This window comes from Gigantopelta aegis, chromosome 6 (genome assembly GCF_016097555.1).
Source record: "Gigantopelta aegis isolate Gae_Host chromosome 6, Gae_host_genome, whole genome shotgun sequence".
Lineage (NCBI taxonomy): Eukaryota > Metazoa > Mollusca > Gastropoda > Neomphalida > Peltospiridae > Gigantopelta > Gigantopelta aegis.
Window position 1 is genome coordinate 78049643 of NC_054704.1, and position 24949 is coordinate 78074591.

Below are 24949 nucleotides of genomic sequence, written 5' to 3' on the forward strand. Positions count from 1 at the left end.
ACCTGTCAAACATTTACATGTGGCTGTCGTCTATTTTAAGAAAACGACATATGTATATTTCAAGCTATATTAGTTCCACTGTTGGTAGTAATTATATATGAATTGTGGTTTAGTCGTAGATTTACTGTTACATGCAAAACTAGGATTGTGATGTTTTGTGAACATGGTCCCTGGACACTTTACAGTCATTTCAAAAGTCACACAGGCCAGGATGTAGTTCAGGACCAGTGGTAAAGTGCTCGCTTGATGCACGGTCAGTCTAGGATCGATCCCTATCGGAGGGCCCATTGGGCTATTTTTTTTCGTTCAATCCAGTGCACCATGACTGGTATATCAAAAGCCATGATATGTGTTATTTTATCTGTGGGATAGTGCATAGAAAAGATCCCTTGCTACTAATGGAAAAATGTAGCAGGTTTCCTCTCTAAGACTATATGTAAAAACTACCAAATGATTGATATCCAATAGTCGATGATTAATAAATCAATGTGCTCTAGTGTTGTTGTTAAACAAAACAACTTTTTTTCAAACGTACCATTTTGCTGTGTGTCCACCTCTCTGCTGCTGTAGTATCATTAATATTTTCATGTCTATGCTGGAATAATGTAATGGACAGACATACTAAGAATAAGGCTCAGTGTACCATCATGTCCATAATGTAATTAAATTAACAACATGCCAAGGGATATCTCACTATGCAAGAGATAAACAAACATGTTTTCCCATTCCCTTCCTTTCAAGACGTCCTCTACTCTCAACAGGCAAACATGTTGGCTGGGAGGTTAGTTCTGAGGGTTGATACCTGCCAACTTGAAGCAAATTTTCTCTTCTTTTTTTCAATGTATATTTTTTTTTATGGGGGGGGGGGGGGGGGCAGCAGCGCTCGACCTCCCACTAGAAACTTCACACACTCAAGTCTAGACCCACCCTGCATCAATTCCTGCACACACAACCGACACCCATCATAGGAGCTATGTGTCACAGGCATTCACTCGTAATACACTGTAGCGATATAAAAGCTTTTGCAATCTGCGTTCATAGAAGAGTGGTTGCTGTGTTTCACAAAGCGCAGTGTACAGACGTCTCTGTAGATGCCTGACAGGAACTATGTGTCTCAGGCATTCACTCGTACTACACTGTAGCGATATCATAAAAGTTTTTGCAATCTGCGTCCACGGAAGAGTGGTTGATGTGTTTCACAAAGCGCAGTGTACTGACGTCTCTGTAGATGCCTGACAGGAACTATGTGTCTCAGGCATTCACTCGTAATACACTGTAGCGATATCATAAAAGTTTTTGCAATCTGCGTCCATGGAAGAGTGGTTGATGTGTTTCACAAAGCGCAGTGTACAGACGTCTCTGTAGATGCCTGACAGGAACTATGTGTCTCAGGCATTCACTCGTAATACACTGTAGCGATATCATAAAAGTTTTTGCAATCTGCATCCACGGAAGAGTGGTTGATGTGTTTCACAAAGCGCAGTGTACAGACGTCTCTGTAGATGCCTGACAGGAACTATGTGTCTCAGGCATTCACTCGTAATACACTGTAGCGATATCATAAATGTTTTTGCAATCTGCATCCACGGAAGAGTGGTTGATGTGTTTCACAAAGCGCAGTGTACTGACGTCTCTGTAGACGAGAGCCAGAGAGTTCTCCACCGGATACACGGTCAAGAGCTGAAAGTACAACAGATATTAGGCAAACATTACCATAAGAAACACATTGTACATACAGACAGTGGTGTGAGGGTGATATTTTAAACAAGAACATGTATTTAATTTAGTTATTTTATTTATTTATTTTAGTTGTTAAAAAGGCTCTGTCGGTCAAATACATGTGTAACATTGACATTACATACAGACATAGATTACCTTTTTACATAGGGGATAGGGGATCGACTTTCAGGTGTCCTGAATGGAAAGATAAAACGGTGGGCTGGAGGGTGGGGTTGGTGGTGGCCATGGGGCCTTCTACCGCCAAAAATATCCCTAACAAGAAAAACCCCAAAACCTATCACCAAATAAAACCCCTATCTCGGCCTCCCCCAGTACAGTTCCTGACAAACTGACCAGGAACAAATGATCCCCCCACAACTCGTCTAATCCCAGAATCATAAATTACACACAAAAATGTTTCATTACAGGTGTATAAGACTATATATATATAGAAAGGCAGTTCTCTCATCCTCAGCCTGAGGCTCAGGTATACGGAACAGAGCTACCCCATGAAAGAAAGCTATGTAAGACATTTCTATCTTACATGGGATATCACGCTCTTACGTTTAACATGACGTCGTTGGTAATATACATGTATGACGTCATATTAATGTGAGATGGTGACATAAGGTCATTAGACACAGTTTTAAATTAATATTTGGTTATTAAAACCTTCATTATAAAAGATATCTAGTTAATTTGTAGTGTTAAATTTTATTTAACACATGAAACAAACACAGAAAATACGATAGTGTAGTTTATTTATAATAAAATGGTTCAATAAAAAAGTTACTTGTTCAGCCATCTTTTTCTGTTCATGTAAAATAATGGTTTATTTACCAAATGAATGAGAGAAAAAGACTCCATCATATGCGGCCGTGTGGGATAGAAAAAGTACACCCTCAGTGGTGAAAATTTCAACCATGGGTTAAACATTTTACCACCTGGGGTGTACTTTTTCTATCTCACATGACCGCATATGATGGAGTCTTATAGTCTTGCTCAGTTGGTGGAATGCTCATCTGAGATGTTACTTGGGTCAAAGAATCTAAGTGTGCTTCCTCTTTCTGGGGAACACTTCAAAAGTTATTATAACGCCTGTTAATGTACTTTTGAATATGGTGAGTGCCCTTTTAAAATGTGGGCCTATTGGATTATTTCTCATTCCAACAAGTGCACCACAACTGGTATATCAAAAGCTGTGGTATGTGTTATCCTGTCTGTGGGATGGTGCATATAAAATAGTGCTTTCTACTAATGATTGCTTGGTCGGTCTGGAATCGATCCCTGTTGGTGAGCCCACTGGGTTATTTCTCATTCCAGCCAGTACACCACAATTGGTATATCAAAGGCTGTGGTATGTATTATCCTGTCTGTGAGATAGTGCATATAAAAGATCCCTTGCTACTAATGGAAAAAATGTAGTGAGTTTCCTTTCTAAGACTATATGTCAAAATTATCAATTGTACAACATCCAATAGCCGATGATTAATAAATCAAAGTGCTCTAGTTGTGTCATTAATAAAACAAACTTTAACTATTTTTAAAAGTGGCAACACCTCCCTGAACATTGTAGGCACCCTTTCTGAAATGTTGCACCTCCTCCATAGAAAATCCTCCATCTGCCCATGTAACATCATTCTGGGGTGTTGTTAAACATTCATTCATTCATTCATTGCACAGCCCATGTAACATGAGCTAGATATTTGTATTTTGTAATGTAGTTATTGTCTTTCAATTTATGGCTATGTAATTATAAATTCAGTTTATACACCGAAATATTGACAAGTTGGATACAAGCCTGTAGGAACCGGGGGCATAGCCTGTGTCCTCCTCACCCACTTGAGGGAAAAAAAAGGAATGTATTTTTTTGTCCTACCATTGGAACAATATCTGGAGTTGGGGTTTGGGGAGAAACAACCTATAGTGGAGGGCACAAGCAATATTTTTATCATTCATTTTTATATAGAAAAATATTGCTTGACAGAGTACCATACTCTATAGAAATGAAAGAAAAATATTGCTTGACAGAGTACCATACTCTATAGAAATGAAAGATAAAAATATTGCTTGACAGAGTACCGTACTCTATAGAAATGAAAGATAAAAATATTGCTTGACAGAGTACGGTACTTTATAGAAATGAAAGATAAAAATATTGCTTGATAGAGTACTGTACTTTATAGAAATGAAAGACAAAAATATTGCTTGATGGAGTACCGAACTCTATATAAATGAAAGATAAAAATATTGCTTGATAGAGTATGGTACTCTGTAGAAATGAAAGATAAAAATATTGCTTGTACCCACCACTATAGTTTGCCCCCCACCTCCTGATATTGTTCCAATGCACCTGGGATATGATGACTATGGCTCTAGTTAATTGAAGTATTTTTTGTGACAAATTAAATGTAAATATTTTCAAACATTTAACATTTTTATTATTCTGTCTGTGAGGTAGGTTAGTTATTATGGGTGTACCTCTTCATCTTCTTCTTTGGCAATGTAAGACGTAAATCCACCGTAATTGGGCTGCCAGTCTGAAAGTATCACAAAAAATGGTTGCTAATAAAATCATACACAGTTTGCAATTGTCAGAGAACTGATTTGTGAATTACTTTGACTCTTGGAATTCAAAATTAGGAGTCAACAAGAATAAATAAGGTTAAATATATATACAAAATATTAAAAACAGTAAATGCAAACTATAAATAATCAGTCAACAATACTGAAAAGAACAATATCATAAATGTGAATTCATTCATTTATGCTTACTTTTGTGCTTATATCCTATTAAGGTTCAAGCATACTGTCTTGGGTACACACCACAACTATCTTGGCTGTCTGTCCAGTACAGTTGGTAGGCTACTGGTTTGTTGGTAGGCTACTGGTTTGTTGGTAGGCTACTGGTTTGTTGTCAGTCGTTAGTTACAGAGTCAGTGTAGTGACCTTCAGAGCCGGTGTAATAGCCCAAAATATACCCCCCACCAAACTATACCTGGGGTATAAACTGGACTAGCCCAGAATATACCCTGGGGTATAAAACAGGCTAGCCCAGAATATACCTGTTTTATGAAAGCAATAGTTGCTTTTGTTTTAAAGCCTTTATTATTATTATTATTATTTATTTATTTATTTATTTATGTAGTTTGTATACAGGTTAGTAATAAAAAAAATGAGGGTTAGGATTAGGGTTAGGGGTATAAAACAGGCTAGCCCACTTTAACCCTGGGTATAGTTTGGGGGGGGGGGGGGGTATATTTTGGGCTGTTACACCGGCTGATCCTAATAGCACATGTAGCACATGCTATGGGCCCCACGCTTCAGGGGGCCTCGCGGTGATGTGTACATTTATTTTCCCCAGGTAATTTTTCCCCCTCTCCCCGAGGGGGTGGCAAAATATATATCCTAGGAAGGGGGACCTACTGTTATTTGTGCTACAGGCCCCGCGGATCCTTAAACTGGCTCTGGTAGCCTTACACCTTATCCATTCAGTTGTTAACCTCACTCTGGGTGGTAGCTGGTACTGAGATATGAACCCAGTGCCTACCAGTTTCAAATCTGATGACTTGATCACTGTACCACTGAGGCTGGTATATATAAATCTGAAGAAATTAAAACTATAACAATGTACTATGGTCTCTAGTGTATTCTTCTCACCTTTACACCCGATACTGAGTACAGTATCTAGCGCCACCTGTGAGATGTCTCGGTCTGTGTCGTGAACCAATGTGTAGTTTCCATGGGACCACTGTCTAACCTCACTACCGCACCTTGGGGTGTCAGCTGAAAATATACATTAAGTTTGTTATTGTTGAAAGGTGAATCAGCCTAATTTGATATTACACAGTCAGCTAGGACTAAATACATCCTGATACAAAAGTGGGTGCATTTTGGATGATAACAACAGCAAAAAAAAACCCAAGTGAATTAGAGTATATATGCATATCCCTTATGAATTTGTCATACCCAAATCCAGATGTTGGATACTGGCATACATAGAGATTATTATATGAGCTTGTGTGATTTTACGAAACAAGTGTCAGGATTTTTGTATGAATCCTGACACGAGTTTCGTAAAAATCAGTACAACTCACACCCGAGTGTAATAATTTCTTTATTATCCATATTATTATTGTTGTTTTCTTTATGAATAACAAGACCGAACTCAATTTTTTTTTCTGGTAAACATACAACTTCACTGGTGTAGGAAGTAAGGGTGTGGTGGTGGGCAGTAGCGATGGTTTTTATATATTTATACATGTATTTATATATATATACATGTATATATATATGTGTGTGTGCTCCCACACACACCTTTTGGCATCTTCCTACGCCCGTGAACTTCTAAACTTGAAGTAATGATGTTTAGTGAATTCGGTTCCAGGATAAAATGTTTAAACCCTGACTGGATGTTAAAATCATGGACCCTGTTTCCTATAAAATGCAGTTTTAGTGACTAGAAATATCTTGATGACCAGAAACACATATGCACCATCCCATTGACAGGATAGCACATACCATGGCCTTTGATTAATACCAGTCATGGTGCACTAGCTAGAACGAGATATATTTTAATGGGCCCACCAGCGGGGATCATTGGATAAAGTAATAAAAGAGTGAAACAAGATTCTGTGACAGTGAAACACAGAAATGCCATTAAAAAATAGACTAGAGGTACCGGGTATGTGCATCTACAAAAAAAATGAAAAATGCATTTTGTTGTATTTGAAATACCAGAATGTCCCAAAAACTGTACTTTGGAATTTTGGAAATGGATAATCTAAATAATAAAATCTACATCATGTTTAATTTTAGTTGTCCAAAATGGCTCTAATAGTAAAAAATATGCTACAGTGTTTAAAAACTGGAGTCTGTCACTGTAATATGTGACTATAGTCCATCCCACAGGAACGCCTTTTTTTCATACTATGAAATAATTTACTACAAGTTATTTATTTCAGAGCCGATTGATTTGTAAACTACACACAAAAATAGTATTTTTTTGTTATTTCCAAAACACTTTTACTTTTCTTCTTACCTCAAACCAAACTGGAATTATTTACAAAAAAACTAAACATTTTTATACAATGATGGGACGGATGTTAAATTATCATCTGAATTGGTTGTGTTAAAGGAGACCGGACACCAAATCATATATACGGTGTAATGAATTGTTTGCCGTCATAAACCACAACACGCAACTACCGCGCTCCCCTTATTGACTAAGTTGAGCGTGCCAGTCTTGGTTGGGTTGTTTTTTTTCGCCGATCTCCGATGTTTGCCGGAAACTGTCGACAATTGATGAGCTAGACCCATGACGTCATCGATGAGAGGAAAACTGAAGAAACTACCAAGCAGCATGGACAAACTTAGCGATTCGAGTGACGAAGAATTGTGTCCAGCTTGTGCTAATGGCATCAAACCATATCAGTTTGAACCACTTATCAGAGACTTTGTCCCTAATCCTGGAAATGTTGTCTTAGATGAAAATTTGGATGAATCAACTGCCGACGAAGACGCCACACGGTCATAGACTAGCATACAAGCATTTTTTAAAACATGATTTTTTATGACATTTTTAATGTAAACTGAAGCAAATGGACCTAATTAGAAGAAAAGCACACAAAATGTAATAATATTTCATCATAAATCTTGTTCAGCATAGATGTAAATATGACACGTCAGTGGATATTCCAGAGGCCGATTTCGCAAATTTGCAAAAAGCGTCCCCTCCTCACCAAAGCAAGATATAATAAAATTAACATAAAACTTTGTTCTCTTAACTAGTTACCCTCCAAGTTTTAATGTGTTTGGTTAAACCGTGTATTTTTAATTATTAAGAAAATGTGTTACCAGTCTGCCGAAACTGTCCACAGCCGGGTACAGAAACACAGAAATGTTGGAAAATATACTGTTGCCACATACTGACAATCACTTTACAACTAATATGTCTTATCGACAATATTATTATGTAGTTTTGGCATTTATTAATATAAAATACAACAGGCCCGTAGGAACTGGGGAGGGGTGGGCCTAGGGGCTTGTTCTCCATCACACTCTAGGAAGAAAATGTATGTTTTAAATTTTCACTACTTTGCATAAATAAAGATGATATAAAGATAAAAAATCTAGTTTGTATCCCTCACTAGAGACTGTATTTCCCCCCCCCCCCCCCCCCCCCCCCCCCCCCCCCCCCCCCCACACACACTTCCTTTTATCTTTAGGATTTTGTAATCATGATTTCAAACCAACTGTTTCAGGTAGTTTGCTCCACATACTGACATAAAACACATTTGTTATATATTGGAATAAAATAAAAATAATTACAATATATCCAGTGTTATTTTCTTTAATCATTCATGGAGGAAGAAGGAAATCCTGATGAAAATATATTACAGGTCAAATATATTACAGGTAAAACAAAATAATATATGATGCTTATTCCATGTGTTAACTATTGTTAATTTTGCTTTAAATTCCTAGATGCCAAAAGTGATTAATTATATTATTTTATGGTAACAGTCGAAAATTAGACGACCAATTGTTTCAAAAAGGTACCAGGTTTTCTGCCAGAAAATAATTTGAGGGTACGTAATAAAACAGGCCCGTAGGAACTGGGGGTGGAGGGGTGCCCCCCACTTGTGAGCTTTTCTTTATCATTAATTTTTGCCATTGTAACCAAAATCTGATGTAGAGTTTATACCCAGTCTGTCAGTGCCCCCCCCCCAAGTTGTTCCTACGGGCCTGTAAAAACTAAATATATTCAAAGGAGTACATTGGGTGGTTATAGGTTTGAAATGTTGTTTTTTATTGAACATTTTATTTCATGCACTTTTATTAATTTTAAACAGCAATTATGTTACTATAATCTATCGAAAAAATCAAACATTATATATATATATATATATATATATACACATTAATTTCTGATATTTTTTAGTACATACATATAAGTTTACCCTCCGCACCCTCTGGCAGAAACCCAGGGTAGGTATTAAAATAATTATTTGGTGTAGAGTATTTTTAATATGACATACAGAAAGCATTAAAAAGTACAATTTTATTATGCTTTAATAATCGACACTAGCTTTAAAATTATTTAACTATCATTCCTTCTGGCCAGAGTACATATATTGTTCCTGCCAAAGTGTTAGCATTTTAATTTTAATGACAATATACTGAACTGACGATAAACATTGTTAACTAACGTAATAATTCACGTTTTGAAGGTGTTTTATTATGAGGTTAACAAACCAACTAGATCAAGAGACGTTAGTATGGAGTCGTTATGGGCTGTCGGTGAAAATTAATTTGTAAATTATAGGTAAATAAATGTGAAGTTTAAATATTCGTATGTGAACAAATTGCAATACCTTTATTTAATGTATATTTTAAGTACATACTTGTTTTAATTTTCACATGGTAAATGTACCATAACCTGCTGTATTTAGTTGGTGTAAAGCCCATTCGATGACAATAATGCGTCCATGTTTTAAAACAACTTTCGTGTTTTTTTGGAAATCGAAACCATGATGTTGGCCGTTTCTTGGGATGCATTGCTGTTACTGTTGCAGTTAAACACTGCGCAGTTAACAATATATAATTACGTCGACAGTATATAATAACACTAATTATGTTGTAAATTAAATTTCCGATAAACCTGGAGACAAAAAAAAGAAAAAAACGACTAAAAGGCACAACCAAAGAATCAACACGTGTACCGGTATTGCTTGCTAACTCTCACCGATGACGTATTGCCTCGCTTTCGTTCAGATCTATGCATAATCCCGCCCACTTCTGTTTTTACCCCAAACCTAAGACGCGCAGCTGACCGGTGCCTCGCAGCGAGCCAGGCGTTAGAGTAATGTGGTCTTTGACGCTAACTTAATCCATTACACACTACATGTCTTTTGGTGTCCGGTCTCCTTTAATATACTGTACATGTAGATAATAATTTCAAAGGTATTACAAAGGTTATTCTTGCCCACTGGACAGGGTTATTCAGCTTAAATGAGTTTCATTGTTTGTAAAGTCTGAACCAAAATGTTAACAACTACCAAAAATTGCTCTTCTACCTTTCTTTTTCGTTAGATTTTACTCACATTTTGTCCAGACAGAAATCTAGGAAAAACCATTGCAATGACACAGATTCCACATACTAGATGATGACCATGTCACCAATATCGACTTCGCTGAGATCGCATAGGGCAAAAAGCATGTAATTTTGTGCCGGCTGCCATTTTGACTTTTTATGGAATATTCTCCAAGAGGGGTGAAAGGATATGATTTAATCTAGCAACATCATAACATGTTATGATATAAAAGCAAACGTGATGACGCCATATTTCATTTTTTAAATTATTTTTTGTTTGTTTAAATATACCACTAAAGATCATTGATTTTATATTAATTATGTCACATACTTTGGAGACTTTCACCCCTCTTGAAGAATATTCCATAAAAAAAGCAAAATGGCAGACGGCTGAAAACTGAATGTATTTTGCCCTATGCTATCTCAGCAAAGTCGATACTGGCGACATCGTTACAGTCTCATATGTGAAAGCTGTGTCACTGTAATGGTTTTTTCACAACTTGTGTGTGGACAAAATTTGGGTTAAATGTAACGGTAATTAAAGGTAGGAGAGTAATGTTTTGTAGTTGTTAACAATTTGGTTCGGAATTTAGGTGAAATGTTTACGAATCGTTCAACAATAAACAAACCGTACATAGTTTACAAAATTAATGTTTTGTTACTGTAATTAAATGGGCAAGAAAAAGAATCAATCATCCTTATGAGGTATAGATAAGGCAATTCCAACCCTCAGGACAAAATGTTTTTGTAAAACAAAAAACCATTTGTCCCTCGGGTTGGAATTGCCGTATCTATACCTCACAACGGTGATAGATTCTATTAAGAAAAAGGTCACCTCAGTGTACATACATTTATTTGTGGAACAGTCCTCGCCTCTAGCACTGGAGCTTTCACCATCCTGGTCTGAGTCAGAATCTGAAACAGATGCCAGTTCATGCAACTTGAGTCCAGTGAGATTGGACAGGATCAGAAACATGGCATCTGATTGGAAGAATCTCACACAGTCCTGCACTATGGTTGGCTGGTTGGTCGTGTCACATGTACAGTAGTTTCTGTAAGCAACACAAGCACTGATTGGAAACAATTTAGCAACAAAAGTTATTTATGGATAAAATCATGATGATAAAGATGAAAAGAAGGGCCTGAATTTACAAAGCCATTATTAAGTTAACACACATATAACTACATACTTTTACAATGCTTAAACACCTGTGTTTAAGAAAAACAGGCTTCGTAAATTTGGCACATAGTTTTTACACGTAGACCACATTTTAATCAGTCAAATACTGACTAGTGAATATAATTAGGTAAGTTATCAATTTTTAAAAATAAATTTGATACATTTATGTGTAAAAAAAAACCCAACGTTTCTCAGATACCAGGTAATTGTAATGCTATCAACTAGATGTAACTAAACCATAAATTGTAAAAATAGGTAAGATTTAATGACAATTACACAACATTAAATACTTTGAAAACAGTTCAGAATCTACTAGCCTAGACCTAAGATGAATTTTGATTTGAATGATTAAACTGAGCCCACAAAAATACAAACACATTTATATAGTTTTAGTTTTTCTGCCAGAAAGATATGTTTGGGTAAGGGGGTATCGGGGGTGGGGGGTGGGGGAGCTCCACCAAAACGAAAATGGGTTACATTTAGGGTTAGGGTTAAGAAAATCATACAGTAATGATAAGAGTAAATTAGTTTTGTCAAAAGGTTAACTTTTAAAAAAAATCTACAAATAAATGTGGGTATGGTGCCATACCTGTTTTACCCTCTGGCAGAAACCCTGAGTTCATTGAATGTAATGTTACCTTTTATGAGCTGGTCCTCTTGAGTTCCATTCAACATTTTGTGAACGTAAAGCCAGCAACAATTCAGAATATTTCTTTGACTGCAAAAGACAAACATTAATTTTTTGCTAATGAAGGAAGGAAATATTTTATTTAACGACACACTCAACACATTTTATTTACGGTTATATGGCATCAGACATATGGTTAAGGACCACACAGATATTGAGAGAGAAAACCCGCTGTCGCCACTTCATGGGCTACTCTTTTCGATTAGCAGCAAGGGATCTTTTATATGCACCATCCCACAGACAGGGTAGTACATACCACGACCTTTGATATACCAATCGTGTCTCACTGGCCGGAACGAAAAAGAGCCCAATGGGCCCCGACGGGGATTGATCCCAAACTGACCACGCATTAAGTGAGCGCTTTACCACTGGGCTACATCCTGCTCCGTTTGCTAATAATTGCTTCATACCATTAATATGATTATCTTAGAGACAGTATATAATTTTATACTACATGATATATTCTTTAAATATTTGTAAAGTATATAATCCTAAAAAAAATATTAATTTAAATTCAATCTGTATTGCTACAAAAAAATCATTTCTAAATTCAACTTCTTATTACAACAGTAAATGTATACAGCAAATCCTGTTAAGCAATAACAGAATCTTTGAATCTTTTTCAACCAATATAACTTTGAATCTTTCAATCAATGATTAGGAATCTTTTAAACAATATCACTATGAAAATTATAAACCAGTATGACTGAATTTTCTCAACCAATATGACTATGAATCTTTCAACAAACTAGTACCGTATGAATTATTCAACCAGTAAGAAATACCTGTAAAAAGTCTTGAAGCTGTATTTCAGAATCTGATTCAAATGTTTCCCGGATTTCCACCTGGGTTTCAGGATTTAGATACACAGGATTTATCCATGCATAAAGTTCACTTTCCTAAAAAACAACCCCACATATTCTTGGTTCACTGGTAGAAAGTTAAAGTTTGTTTTGTTTAACGACACCACTGGAGCACATTGATTAATTAATCATTGGCTATTGGATGTCAAACATTTGGTAATTCTGACTCATAGTCAACAGAGGAAACCCACTACATTTTCTTAATACAGCAAGGGATCTTTTATATGCACTTTGACACAGACAGGAAAGCACATACCACGGCCTTTGACCAGTTGTGGTGCACTAGTTGAAATGAGAAAAACCCCATTCAGTTGAACGGATCCACTGAAGTGGTTCGATCCTGTGATGCAAGCACCTCCGGCAAGCACTCAACCGACTGAGCTAAATCCCGCCCCTCACTGGTAGATGACTGAGAGGAAAACTGTAGACATTGTAAATGTTCCACTGAGCTGTGCCACCACTCTGGGTTGGGCCGGTAGAGGGAAATGAAAAAATGTGTATCATGTAACATGAAAACACCAGCTGTTTTCTTTATTATTTAAAATAACTGTTTATTTGTTAATGCTGTTATTAATACTATTAATTGTTTACTGAAATAACATGCTGACATTTAAAAAAAAGAAGATATTTGGAATAATGTATGCAAGAAAATGAGTATTCCCTTATTTAGCCTCTAATGGAAAAAGCTGGACTGCAGAATGGGGATTCCCTTTATTCTGTGTTGTATTTTTTCTACAAATAAAGAAAAAAACAATTGCAGAAAGAGTTTGTTATATTGATGAAATAGTATAGTTATACACTTTGAATTACAAGAATTGAAAAGGATCATTTTTGATGTTCATGAAGGTATTAAACCACAGAACTGATTTACACTCTTACATCACATGTAGTGTTTTCCCTAGTTTGTTTTAGCATGGTGCAGCACCATGCCTCAATAGTCTAGCACCATCTTGCCGTAATCAGCACCATGCTGCCCTGAGATTAAACAAGCCTTTTTCACAAATTAATTCTAAAATTGCCTTTATAAAACACCCAAAAAGGTATTATTAATTAATAAAATATGCCTTTTATATCTTTTGCCATTCATTTATTAAAGCAAGCACATAAATTACATTAATGTTTATTTCAATTAATTTTGGTGTATTTTTAATGAAAAACAAGTGCCCCGAAAATGGTGAAAATGCCCCAAAAGTGTTTGGTCTACCATGCCTTGCCAAATTTCTAGGGAAATCACTAACATGTATGCATGCATGTATGTATATATGTATGTATGTATGGGTTCACAATGTAGCTTCATACAGTATGTAAAGCAGTTTAGTAGTTAATACTCCCACCAACATACAGCACTATCAGGTTCAATTATTGTATGAATTCTACCTCTAACGATACACATGGAGTCAGGGAGGCAGCTGGCTCAATGAACGGTGGAGGTCGGGATATTGGAGGACCATGGTACCACCCTGTGATGGAAAGTCGAGTCTTGTATCTCGATAAAACTTCTGCTACCTGCAAGAGGTATGATTTAAAATTCTGATTATTTACGTCCATAAAATATTTATTAAAAAACAAACACCAAAAATGTTATATTTTTAATTTTTTGTAATAAAAATTCATTTCTTGTAATAATTGAAAAGACGTACACCAATTTCTTCATTTAATTTAAACTTCTCTCTTTATGTTCAACCTATTCTGGATCTAAAACCATTCTCTTAATGATTCTAATACATGTTATTAACAGATCATACAAATGTTTCAATTAAAAGGTGATTCAAGTTAATCTAAAATCTCAAACATGTTGTGACATTAATTTTCTCAAATGAATATTATACAATTATATATATTTACAATAAGGTTTCAAACATTGTTATATTAAAGGGACATTCCTGAGTTTGCTGCATTGTAAGATGTTTTCGACTAGTAAAATATTTCTATGATTAAACTTACATATTAAATATATTTTCTTGTTTAGAATATCAGTGTCTGTATATTCAATGTGTTTCTGGTCATCTTAATATTTGAAAGAAGCCCAAACTGGATTTTGTCTTCAAATAATTTCGTATGTACGAAAAAAAAATATTTTAGGAAATAAAATGAAATTTAACCTAGTACAAATATTAAAACAATCAGAAACATGTTTAATTCTGCAGCCACTAATATTTTATACAGAAAAATATATTAGATATATAATTACAATCGTTAAAAAGTCTCTGTTAGTCGATAACAACTTAAAAAGTGCAGCAAACTCAGGAATGAATGTACACACCCCTTTAAGAAATATGAAACCATAGTAGTGCAGCAAACTCAGGAATGTCCCTTTAATATCATAGTAGTACACACCGATATAAATTAAGAAATACTGAAACCATTGTGCCGTAGCTGTGTAATTCACGCTATGTCGAAAGCTCTACAAACCTGGTTTATAACTTTGAGTAGTTATTAGGAAACTTGAACATACATGTATTTTCAGTTAGTTATCTACCTGATGGAAGGATTTTTCCGTCACCTCAAACAAAGCTAGACAGTTTCTTTGTGGACAAATAGACTTCACTATGTTACGAGGCTGGCCATTCTCTGAAACATTTCACACAAAACAAGAAATTAATTCTTCAATTAATTCAAACAAATAAGAGATATTTTTTACTTATTCAAAAGATGAATGATAATGCCAAACAAAACCATTAATGATACCAGGTTGTCAATAAACCCCCCCTCCAAAAAAAAACCCAACCCCAACAACAACAAAAGCCTCCAACAATTTAATAGTATACAGTCTTTTTATCTGTAATACTATGACAATTATATATTATTACTTATACATGTACTATCAAATTCTAAAATTCAAGGATTAAACAGGTAGAATCATAAATTCATATTTTATGCATAGATTTATTATATTTTCACTTTGTTCTTAAATTTGTTGATAGATGTGAAAGCAGTATGTAACTCTTTCTGTTGGCTGATCCACTTACATGTATTTGTAAACTTTGTTTTACCAAATCTACGAAAGGGTTCATACACTGCGTCATCAACAAAATTCCATGACCTTCCATGACTTTTTAATGGCATTTTTCATTACCTTTTTAATAAAGACTTTCAAGGATTATTCTGTCATTATCATTATCATCAAATTATATTACAGTGCATTGACATAAAGCAGCAATCTTTCCAAAAAAAAATTTATATGGAAAAAATTAATTATCAATAACTTTCATTTTCCATAACTATCACTGATCTAACTAAAAATTCAATCCTATTCCAGGCTTAGAAAGTAACATTTGCATATTCCAGGGCCCATATTTTCGAAGTGATCTTAGTGCTATGAAAGAAAGAAAGACATGTTTTATTTAACTAGCACTCAACACATTATTTTACGGTTATATGGCGTCAGACATATGGTTAAGGACCACATAGATTTTGAGAGGAAACCCGCTGTCGCCACTACATGGGCTACTCTTCCGATTAGCAGCAAGGGATCTTTTATTTGCACTTCCCACAGGCAGGATAGCACAAACCATGGCCTTTGTTGAACCAGTTATGGATCACTGGTGGTGCAAGTGGTTTACACCTACCCATTGAGCCTTGCGGAGCACTCACTCAGGGTTTGGAGTTGGTATCTGGATTAAAATCCCATGCCTCGACTGGGATCCGAACCCAGTACCTACCAGCCTGTAGACCGATGGCCTACCACGACGCCAACGAGGCCGGTTTAGTGCTATGAAATCGTAAAACTATTGTAAGCTATGACATCACTATCGCACATGCCATAGTGATGCCATAGCTTACAATGGTTTTACGATTCCGTAGCGCTAAGATAGCTTTAAAACCATGGGCCCTGGATTTCCATTTTCATTGAACTTTGTACTATTCCATGGACTTGATTAGTGGATTGTTTTATCTAGCCAAAATGTCTTGAAAGGACTAGTGACTTTCTCAAATATTTGACAAACCAAGAACCAATATGTATAGGTTAGAAGGCATAAAGACGTTTCTTCAGAAATAACCGATTTAGACAGCATTTCATAGGTTCATTACTTGATACGGGTTAGGGCAGGCGTCATTGCATGTTTGTGCCAGTTATTTTGATGTCATTCATACAGCTCTTGGCGATGATTTCTAGCCAGTTGTGTCGAAGTAATTTTGGTTACGTGACTTGTTATTAAGATGGCTTTTTGATGTGTTTTCATGATTAAGACAATCGAAATGCTGATATCCGATTGATTAAATTGGATAGAAACCGAGGAAATGCTGTCTAAAAAATGTAAGATAACTTAAATGTTATCCTTTAACTTTTGTGCAATTCCTCCTTTAACAATGGACTGAACCAAATGTCCCAAAAACCAACACATTGGCTAGAATCTTCTTCTATTGTATCCTGGCTATTCAGTTTTCTATCTTGTTATAATCTCTATTTTTTGTCCAGCTCTTGCAGTCCATTATTAAAGAAAGAAATGCACAATGGTTCAGAGATATGCCCTGTAGTATATAAAAAGATATATTCTGACCATCCGTGTCAAAGAGATCTAGAGTTCCCCCATCAGCCGAACTCCAGCTATCAGGGACGAGGTACAGAATGTAGGCTATCCTCCTGCTTTCTAGCTCATCATCATGACATAGCAACACATCTATAAAACAACACAAATTATACCAAACAATGCATTTCATTTGTTCCATTTAGTTTCATGCTTCTATCCAATAAATATTCAAATGCACTTTCCGGTGCTCACAGCTAACTGAAGACTTAATAGCATTTAAATAATTAATATTTTGTAAGTATTATGAAAAATAACAAATACATGTACATATAAATATGTTTTAAAAATAAATTATTAACTACAGTCAAACCTGTCCTAGCAGCCACCTGAAACCAGCGGTCACCTGCCTTGAGTGGCCACTCCCCCCCCCCCCCCCAAACGATTTATAATGTAAATGAACCTGTAATAAGCAGTCACCTTTCTATGCAGCCAGCGGCCACCTAAATCGGATCCCAAATCGCTAAAATACCTGTATTAAGCGGCCACAGTAAATGTTTACTGATATATAAAAGGGATATTTTAACAACAGCGATAAGGTGCAGCAAATAACCAATCTTTACACCTTCAGGAATACTAGTACCCATTCAGTCTCAACATCTATACTGTGTATCAATTAAAAAAGTATGACTCTGGAAGGCATCTAACTGCCTCTAGGCAAGCTACGCTTAACATTTGTAGATTCACGTACTATGACAATACACCGCATGAAGTAGGAATTAAATAATTAAATGGAAAAAGAAAACAAACTTGTTGAGAATGATTAATTTAATACATTCCATTTACATTATTTCTGAAGGAGACGATATGTGAAAAGTTGATTTATAGTCAACAAATGTTTTAAAGACCATATATGTGGCAACCTGTACTCAGTGGCCACCTGTCTCAAGCAGCCATTTTTATTTATTCCCTTGTGTGACCGCTTAAGACAGGTTTGACTGTATATTAATCAAGATGCATTCACTGTCAGTCTACTCATTCCTTGGTTCAAGATATCTATAATTGGTACCTACTTCGTATACAAAATACTGAAGTTAATCCTTTAATTGAATGACTAAAGGCTTATTTTCAAAAGCAATACACATCAGATGATCTACAAATTTAGCCGATAAAGGTAACTCAGACCTCATGTGACACTGTTGGCTGTGTGTGTACTGCCAACTTGTTGCGGTATCTGTGATTGTGTAATGATGTTGTGAAGAGGTGTTTTCAAACATCGGATGCATGTTTGTTCCTAATTTGCTCCGTCGGTGTCATAAGGTGTGAATTACGGTGTAATGAACAGAATAACATTGATGTACGTTCTTTCATACATATGGAAAGATGTTTGTTACGAAATACAATGAAGATTGAGCTACCATAAAAACTAGGATAATCAGAAACACACCAAATATACACCAATCCTATTCGTACACTTACCTTCGTCTGACACACAGCCGATGAATATTTTTGTGCTGGAGTGTCATTAGATATTCATTCATGCAATATACACTTCGTATTTCAACAAGAAAATGTGTTTAATATGTCATCTTTGTAGTTAAAAAAGCTCTGTTTATGTTACTTGAAAACTTCTTAACGATGGCGGAAAACCCAGGCCAGTCCCTTGAAAGGAGATTTCTAAATGAGTGACAAGCAGTACGATACCTGTATACTTGTACTTGGAACAGAAGATATTAACATTCTCTGAGAGAGGAATCCCGGTGACGTCCGATAGCCAGCTGTGAAACTCACCCTGGAGCAATTCACTGAAATCAGGAAACATGGTTATCATTATTAGAAACTGGGCATTTTCATAAAAGTAAAGTAATGCAGGGCTGTTTCTCGGGGCGAGCAAACAATTTAGGCAAATTATATATCTTTAAAAAAAATTAAAATCCAGTTATTTTGCAACAAATTATTGCAACAATTATAACATGAAATGTTTTCGCCAAATTAAAATAAAATTCTTAAAATTCACAAAGCTAGCCCTATAATGTCTCTTGGTCTTTAGGTACATACATTTTCTGGTTGATATAAAATGCATTTTCATGATTTTGAGCTATTACAAACATCATGATCATCATCATAGAGCTTGGTGTATGGACAGACATTTTCTTTCACTTTCCACATAGCTTCTTTACTCTGACTTCAGTGGACTTGGTTTGAGTTTGGAGTTTCCTTACTAGGATTCTGAGTCTCTCCAGGCCAGTTTTGATTTTGGAGTTTGCTTCTCCTAGACAGTTGTCTTTCTTGACTCACGTCCTGTCTGTCCAGTCCATGTTAGTCTAGTATCTACCCTTTGACCAGTCCAGCTTGGATGACCCTACCAGGAGCTGATGCTCCAGCTGGCATAGAGTCATTGAGACATGCAAGCTACCTCCCCACGTCAAGGAATGGACCATGAGATTACAAATGTCAGGATGAAATGAAAAGTACAATGGATGTGCTATTGATTATTTAACCAAGACGCTGTAGAGTAATGAGTACATGTATGTAATTTAAGTGTAAACAAAAGCTGTAAAAAAAATTAAATATTTGACACTGCCTGTCTTTGTTTATGGTTTTTATTAGTTTACATTCAGTATCTTACACATCACCCATAATTAAAAGCTGTATAATAAGATAAAAACACATTTTACATAAATACTATAAGCTCAGAAAAAGAAATAAAGATAGAACGTTTAATGTTTGTTTTGTTTAAGAACACCACTAGAGCACATGAATTAATTAATCATCAGCTACTGGATGTCAAAGATTTGGTAATTCTGACTTGTAGTCATCAGTGAAAACCCGCTACATTTTGCCATTAGCAGCAAGGGATCTTTCATATGCACTTTCCCACAGACAGGAAAGCACATAAAACCACCTTTGACCAGTTGTGATGCACTGTGGTTCGATCCAGTGACACAAGCACCTCAGGTGAGAAATAAAGATAGAATGATCATTTGTTATTGTATGTCACGTATATCACAGCAACAACAAAAATACCATGATGTTTAGTAAAACATTCATAAAAATTAATAAAAAATACTCACTTCAGTGCTTTTATGTGTGGTAAGTTAATATTTTTCAAATCACAGCTCTGTCAAAAAAGAAAGAGAATGCATAAAGTTTAAAGATCTTACTAATAATACTAATTATTATAATAATTATAACAAAATGGAAAAATGCTGTAAATGTATGGTCAGGGTAGCGTATCCATGCAATAATATACCAATTTTATTTTACTAGCAAATATTAAACAGTACAACTACCATAGGATAATACACAGATACCATCATTCACCATCCCTGGAACAGGCCTAGCTCTGTCACTCGCCAAATTCGCCAATTGCGAATTTCAAAAACAAATGGAAAATTTTATTCTACTTTGGCAAAATAATTTCATACCGGTAAAAGAATTGATATTTTGTGAGAAAATAACTCTGTTTCTGCAATTTTTAAAATTTAGTAGATAATAGAGCAAAATTTTCTGCTGACCCAGAACTAGCCCTGTGAAAACATAGGAAGAATAGCACTGCATCAGATATTTGTGAAGTATTAGTGCCACATTGATATGTATATCACTAACATGATATATGTGTTATCATATTTATGAAAAAGTGTACACTTAAAAGATCCCTTACTGCTACTTGTCGCAGTAATCTTTGGCAGGTCCATTCCCGTGGCTAGTGATATTCAATGTTAGGCTAGTAAATAACTACTATTACTATGCATGTATATAAACAATTCCTTGGGACTATTCTCTCACATTCTAGATCAAGTATTGTACTAAGTAAGACACCGCATAGCTATGGTTTAGATGTTGGCAAAGAAACCTTTTCCTTAACATAAGCGTACGAGCAAAACCTCAAATTCAGGCAAAAATTAAACAGATATTCGGGCAAAATGTGCTAACTCGCGACCTTTTTATCGTGTATTCCCATCATTCTAGCCTCAAAATTAATTGTAATCCATGTAAAAATATGTTGTCATTCATTTGCAACCCTATATAACTATTTGGTAGTAATGCTAATATGAATAAATGTAGTTATCCACCCTTTTCGGAAATAATTTTTCAATTCGGTGAAAGCCAGCCTGCCCCCCTACAATAATGGGAGCCCATATGCCTATGTTCCTCAAACAATGAGTCAAATATTAAATACTAAAAGACATTTGGATAACCAATCAATTTCTAAAATAATACATAATAGAAAATTAAAAAACAAAAAAATCCAGACACAGCAAAATCACACCTGATGAAATTTATACAGATCGTTATTTTTCTCTACATATGAAAGACTGGACAGTTCTCCTTCTAACTGCTTCAAGAAGTGGACATCTTGTATAAACTGTGGTATAGTAATGTGACAGAATGGTTCTTGTGAAAGGACTGGACCACATTTATCTGAAAGTATAAATTTAAAGTAAACAAATTAATATATATTTCCTCCAAAATTAAATTATTGCTGACAATTTTGTTTTCTTTAACTACAAGATATTTTTAGAATGATATGAACTGCAACAATTGCATGCAAGTTATAACAATATTTTCAATTTAATAACATGGGCAGTGTGCAATTTTGAGGAGAGTCTGGGAGCCTGAGGCTCGCAAAAATCATATAGGACTCTCTAGATTGGCTAGCATACGAGTCCACATGGCTAATAGAAATTATTTGTACAAATTACATTGATTTTTCATGCAAAACATTTAGCATATCTTTTGTTCTACTGGACATGCATGGCATGGCTTGCTGGGTTGGTGGCAGGCTCTAAAGGTTTGCAAACAGGGAGACCTTATGACGCTTACATTTTTTAAATCAAAATCACACACTGATGGGTAAAAATTTGAGAATCAATCTACAAATGTGTTGAAATAGAATATATATATTTGAAAGATGTAGGGACAGAGGTAGTCAGGCCTCGGATTTGGCAAAGATAGACAGAAGGACAGAGATGACACCTATAGTCCCCTCCTTCATCTTTAAATAATAATAATAAAACTTTAAAATAATTCTGCTACACCATCACTTAAAATTTATAATATTTTACTATTTTATTGTTCAAATCAAAAGTTTGAAATTTTTATATTTTATAAATTAGGTCATTTACCCAATTGAAATGGCATAAAAAAGGATAAAAATAGTCTCCAACTACTTTGGAATCGATGGTCTTTGATCAAAGAATTGAAGTGCATGTTTTATTTTTGTTTACTGATTTTACATATATAATTAAGACATGCAGCAAAATATATTTATTCTGTAACACTTCTAAAATAAAATTTTAATTCAGTGTTTAGTAAATAAGAGTCCAAAAGTTGCCTTCATTAGTAATATAATGTCATCATGATTGGTTCAAATGTTGTTTGATGTCACAGACTTTAACTAAAATATAAATATAATGTTCAGGTATACTTCCTATAGGTCTTATTGCCATACTGGCTTTCAAACAAACAACCCATTGACAGCAGTAAGAAATACACTAGCCCGAGTACCATACTCCGCCATTCGAAAGTTAGAAAGACATTTGGATGGTTAAGATCATTCTCTCAGCCAGAGATAACTCTATCTAGCGAAAACACAGAATTACTGTCTACAGGATAGGTAAAGATTCCAGCTCTAATGCAACAATAATCGTATGTTTGATGTTTCATGGTACTACAGGAAGAAACTTGTCAGTACCTACGTATATCACCGAAACATTATTGAAAGAGGTGCTGACGGTTTCTTTTGTAATTGGGAACATCAGTTATGACAAATAACCACATTACCAAAAGTAACATCTGAACAATTATCTTTATCACCATCAATCTCGTCTGGCTGCATCACAATTCTGTCATTACTCAAGGAAGATCACTTGTAACAAACTCTGCACTAAGTTAACAATTCATATTAACGAGACTCTAGACATGTATACCGGCCTTGGTGGCGTCGTGGTTAGGCCATCGGTCTACAGGCTGGTAGGTACTGGGTTTGGATCCCAGTCGAGGCATGGGATTTTTAATCCAGATACCGACTCCAAACCCTGAGTGAGTGCTCCACAAGACTCAATGGGTAGGTGTAAACCACTTGCACCAACCAGTGATCCATAACTGGTTCAACAAAGGCCATGGTTTGTGCTATCCTGCCTATGGGAAGCGCAAATAAAACATCCCTTGCTGCTAATTGGAAAGAGTGGCCCATGTAGTGGCGACAGTGGGTTTCCTCTCAAAATCTGTGTGGCCCTTAACCATATGTCTGACGCCATATATAACCATAAATAAAATGTATCAAGTGCATTGTTAAATAAAACCTATGTAGCCTATGTGGCGACAGCGGGTTTCCTCTATAAAACAGTGTCAGAATGACCATATGTTTGACGTCCAATAACCGATGATAAGTTAAATTTTAATCAATGTGCTCTAGTGGCGTTGTTAAATAAAACAAACTTTACTTTTTACTTTCTATACATGTATATACTAATAGTAACTAATTCAATTTACTACAGTTTCTTCCTTTAGTGTGTGTATCAGTGCTTAGTATGTGAAATATTTGTTACTGAATGATAATCATTGAATGTAGCCCGAGTACTCTGACTGTAAGAGAGCTAGACGGACATTTGGACATAAACACGCTCTCATTACAGTCAGAGACCAACCTATGTCTTTTTTTTGGCAATTCCTGACTACCAAACGGTAGGCAACGAGTCCCGCTCTAATACCACAACAATCCTATGTTTGACGTCAAATACCTTTACATCAATCATTTTCGAGTTAAGTGATACAAAAAAATCCACATATTAATCACTAATACACTTACTACAGAAAGAAACCCGACAGCACCCACATTCAGCTACGCTTCGTGACACTCCGTCGCAACAATTGCAAAGCTCGGCGATCTATTTCGAGACTGGCGATTCCGCCTTGTGCAGCAGTTACAGGAGTCATCTCATAAGAGGAGGCAGTACGTAGCACATACTTTTGCCGTATCCTGTCGATAACACCCCAAATGTATCCTTCAAATTCAAAATGGAATCAATAATGTGTAATTGTTTTGGTTTAATGACGTAATGAAATCCAAATTCATCCAAAACGGCATTAGCCAACTCTTCCATGTTGTAACTTCGCTTGATATGAGACGGCCCCTGTAACTGCTGCACAAGGCGGAATCGCCCAGTGCGCGATCACGTGGTCTACGTCTCGAAATAGATCGCCGAGCTTTGCAATTGTTGCGACGGAGTGTCACGAAGCGTAGCTGAATGTGGGTGCTGCCGGGTTTCTTTCTGTAGTAAGTGTATTAGTGATTAATATGTGGATTTTTTTGTATCACTTAACTCGAAAATGATTGATGTAAAGGTATTTGACGTCAAACATAGGATTGTTGTGGTATTAGAGCGGGACTCGTTGCCTACCGTTTGGTAGTCAGGAATTGCCAAAAAAAGACATAGGTTGGTCTCTGACTGTAATGAGAGCGTGTTTATGTCCAAATGTCCGTCTAGCTCTCTTACAGTCAGAGTACTCGGGCTACATTCAATGTAAATTGTAATGGCATTTAGCATGAAACATATGATAGGATTATTGTTATATTACAGCTTGAATCTTGCTACCCAGTGGTATGAATTAGTTAGTATGTTCATTATGAATTAATGATTTAATCATACCTTCCAAATATGTATTTTTTTGCACAAATGCCTTTTTAAGTTTTTCTTTCACATTTGTATGCAATACGTCTGCCATTTGTACAATTATATTATTATTATCATTCTTTTTAAGTTTGATTTTAGAATTAACTTTATCAGGAGGGTGTTCTCGTTTAGCACTCATTGTATTAACGTTGTACAGTATCCGTGTAGCAGTTTCGTCCGTTTTAAAACATTAGGCGGATTATCTCCTTATTTTAATCAAACACGTTGTTTTGTTGACGGAAATTGACAATCGTGT

At 35.6% G+C, this 24949-nt stretch overlaps 1 protein-coding gene across 1 annotated transcript; it reads right to left on the reverse strand.

The window, feature by feature from the left end:
• Positions 1–407: 407 nt before the first annotated feature.
• Positions 408–24910, reverse strand: LOC121376212 (prolyl 3-hydroxylase OGFOD1-like). The gene is made up of 13 exons (XM_041504028.1): positions 24670–24910; positions 21288–21439; positions 20089–20135; positions 18719–18819; positions 17048–17167; positions 15025–15116; positions 13923–14051; positions 12468–12581; positions 11633–11712; positions 10664–10866; positions 5380–5505; positions 4201–4259; positions 408–1680 (listed from the first exon to the last, which is right to left on the reverse strand). Exons 1-13 carry the CDS (start codon positions 24830–24832, stop codon positions 1534–1536), a joined length of 1533 nt encoding a protein of 510 aa, XP_041359962.1. The 5' UTR covers positions 24833–24910; the 3' UTR covers positions 408–1533.
• Positions 24911–24949: the final 39 nt, after the last annotated feature.

What these genes read in the sequence shown, in the direction of transcription:
- LOC121376212 (XM_041504028.1), bottom strand. Translation starts at nt 24,832, where the DNA reads ATGAGTGCTAAACGAGAACACCCTCCTGATAAAGTTAATTCTAAAATC. An exon ending in CCACACATAAAAGCACTGAA is followed by an intron (nt 18,820 to 20,088) that starts GTGAGTATTTTT and finishes TCCTGATTTCAG; the next exon opens with TGAATTGCTCCAGGGTGAGT. An exon ending in AGATCTCTTTGACACGGATG is followed by an intron (nt 15,117 to 17,047) that starts GTCAGAATATAT and finishes GAAATGTTTCAG; the next exon opens with AGAATGGCCAGCCTCGTAAC.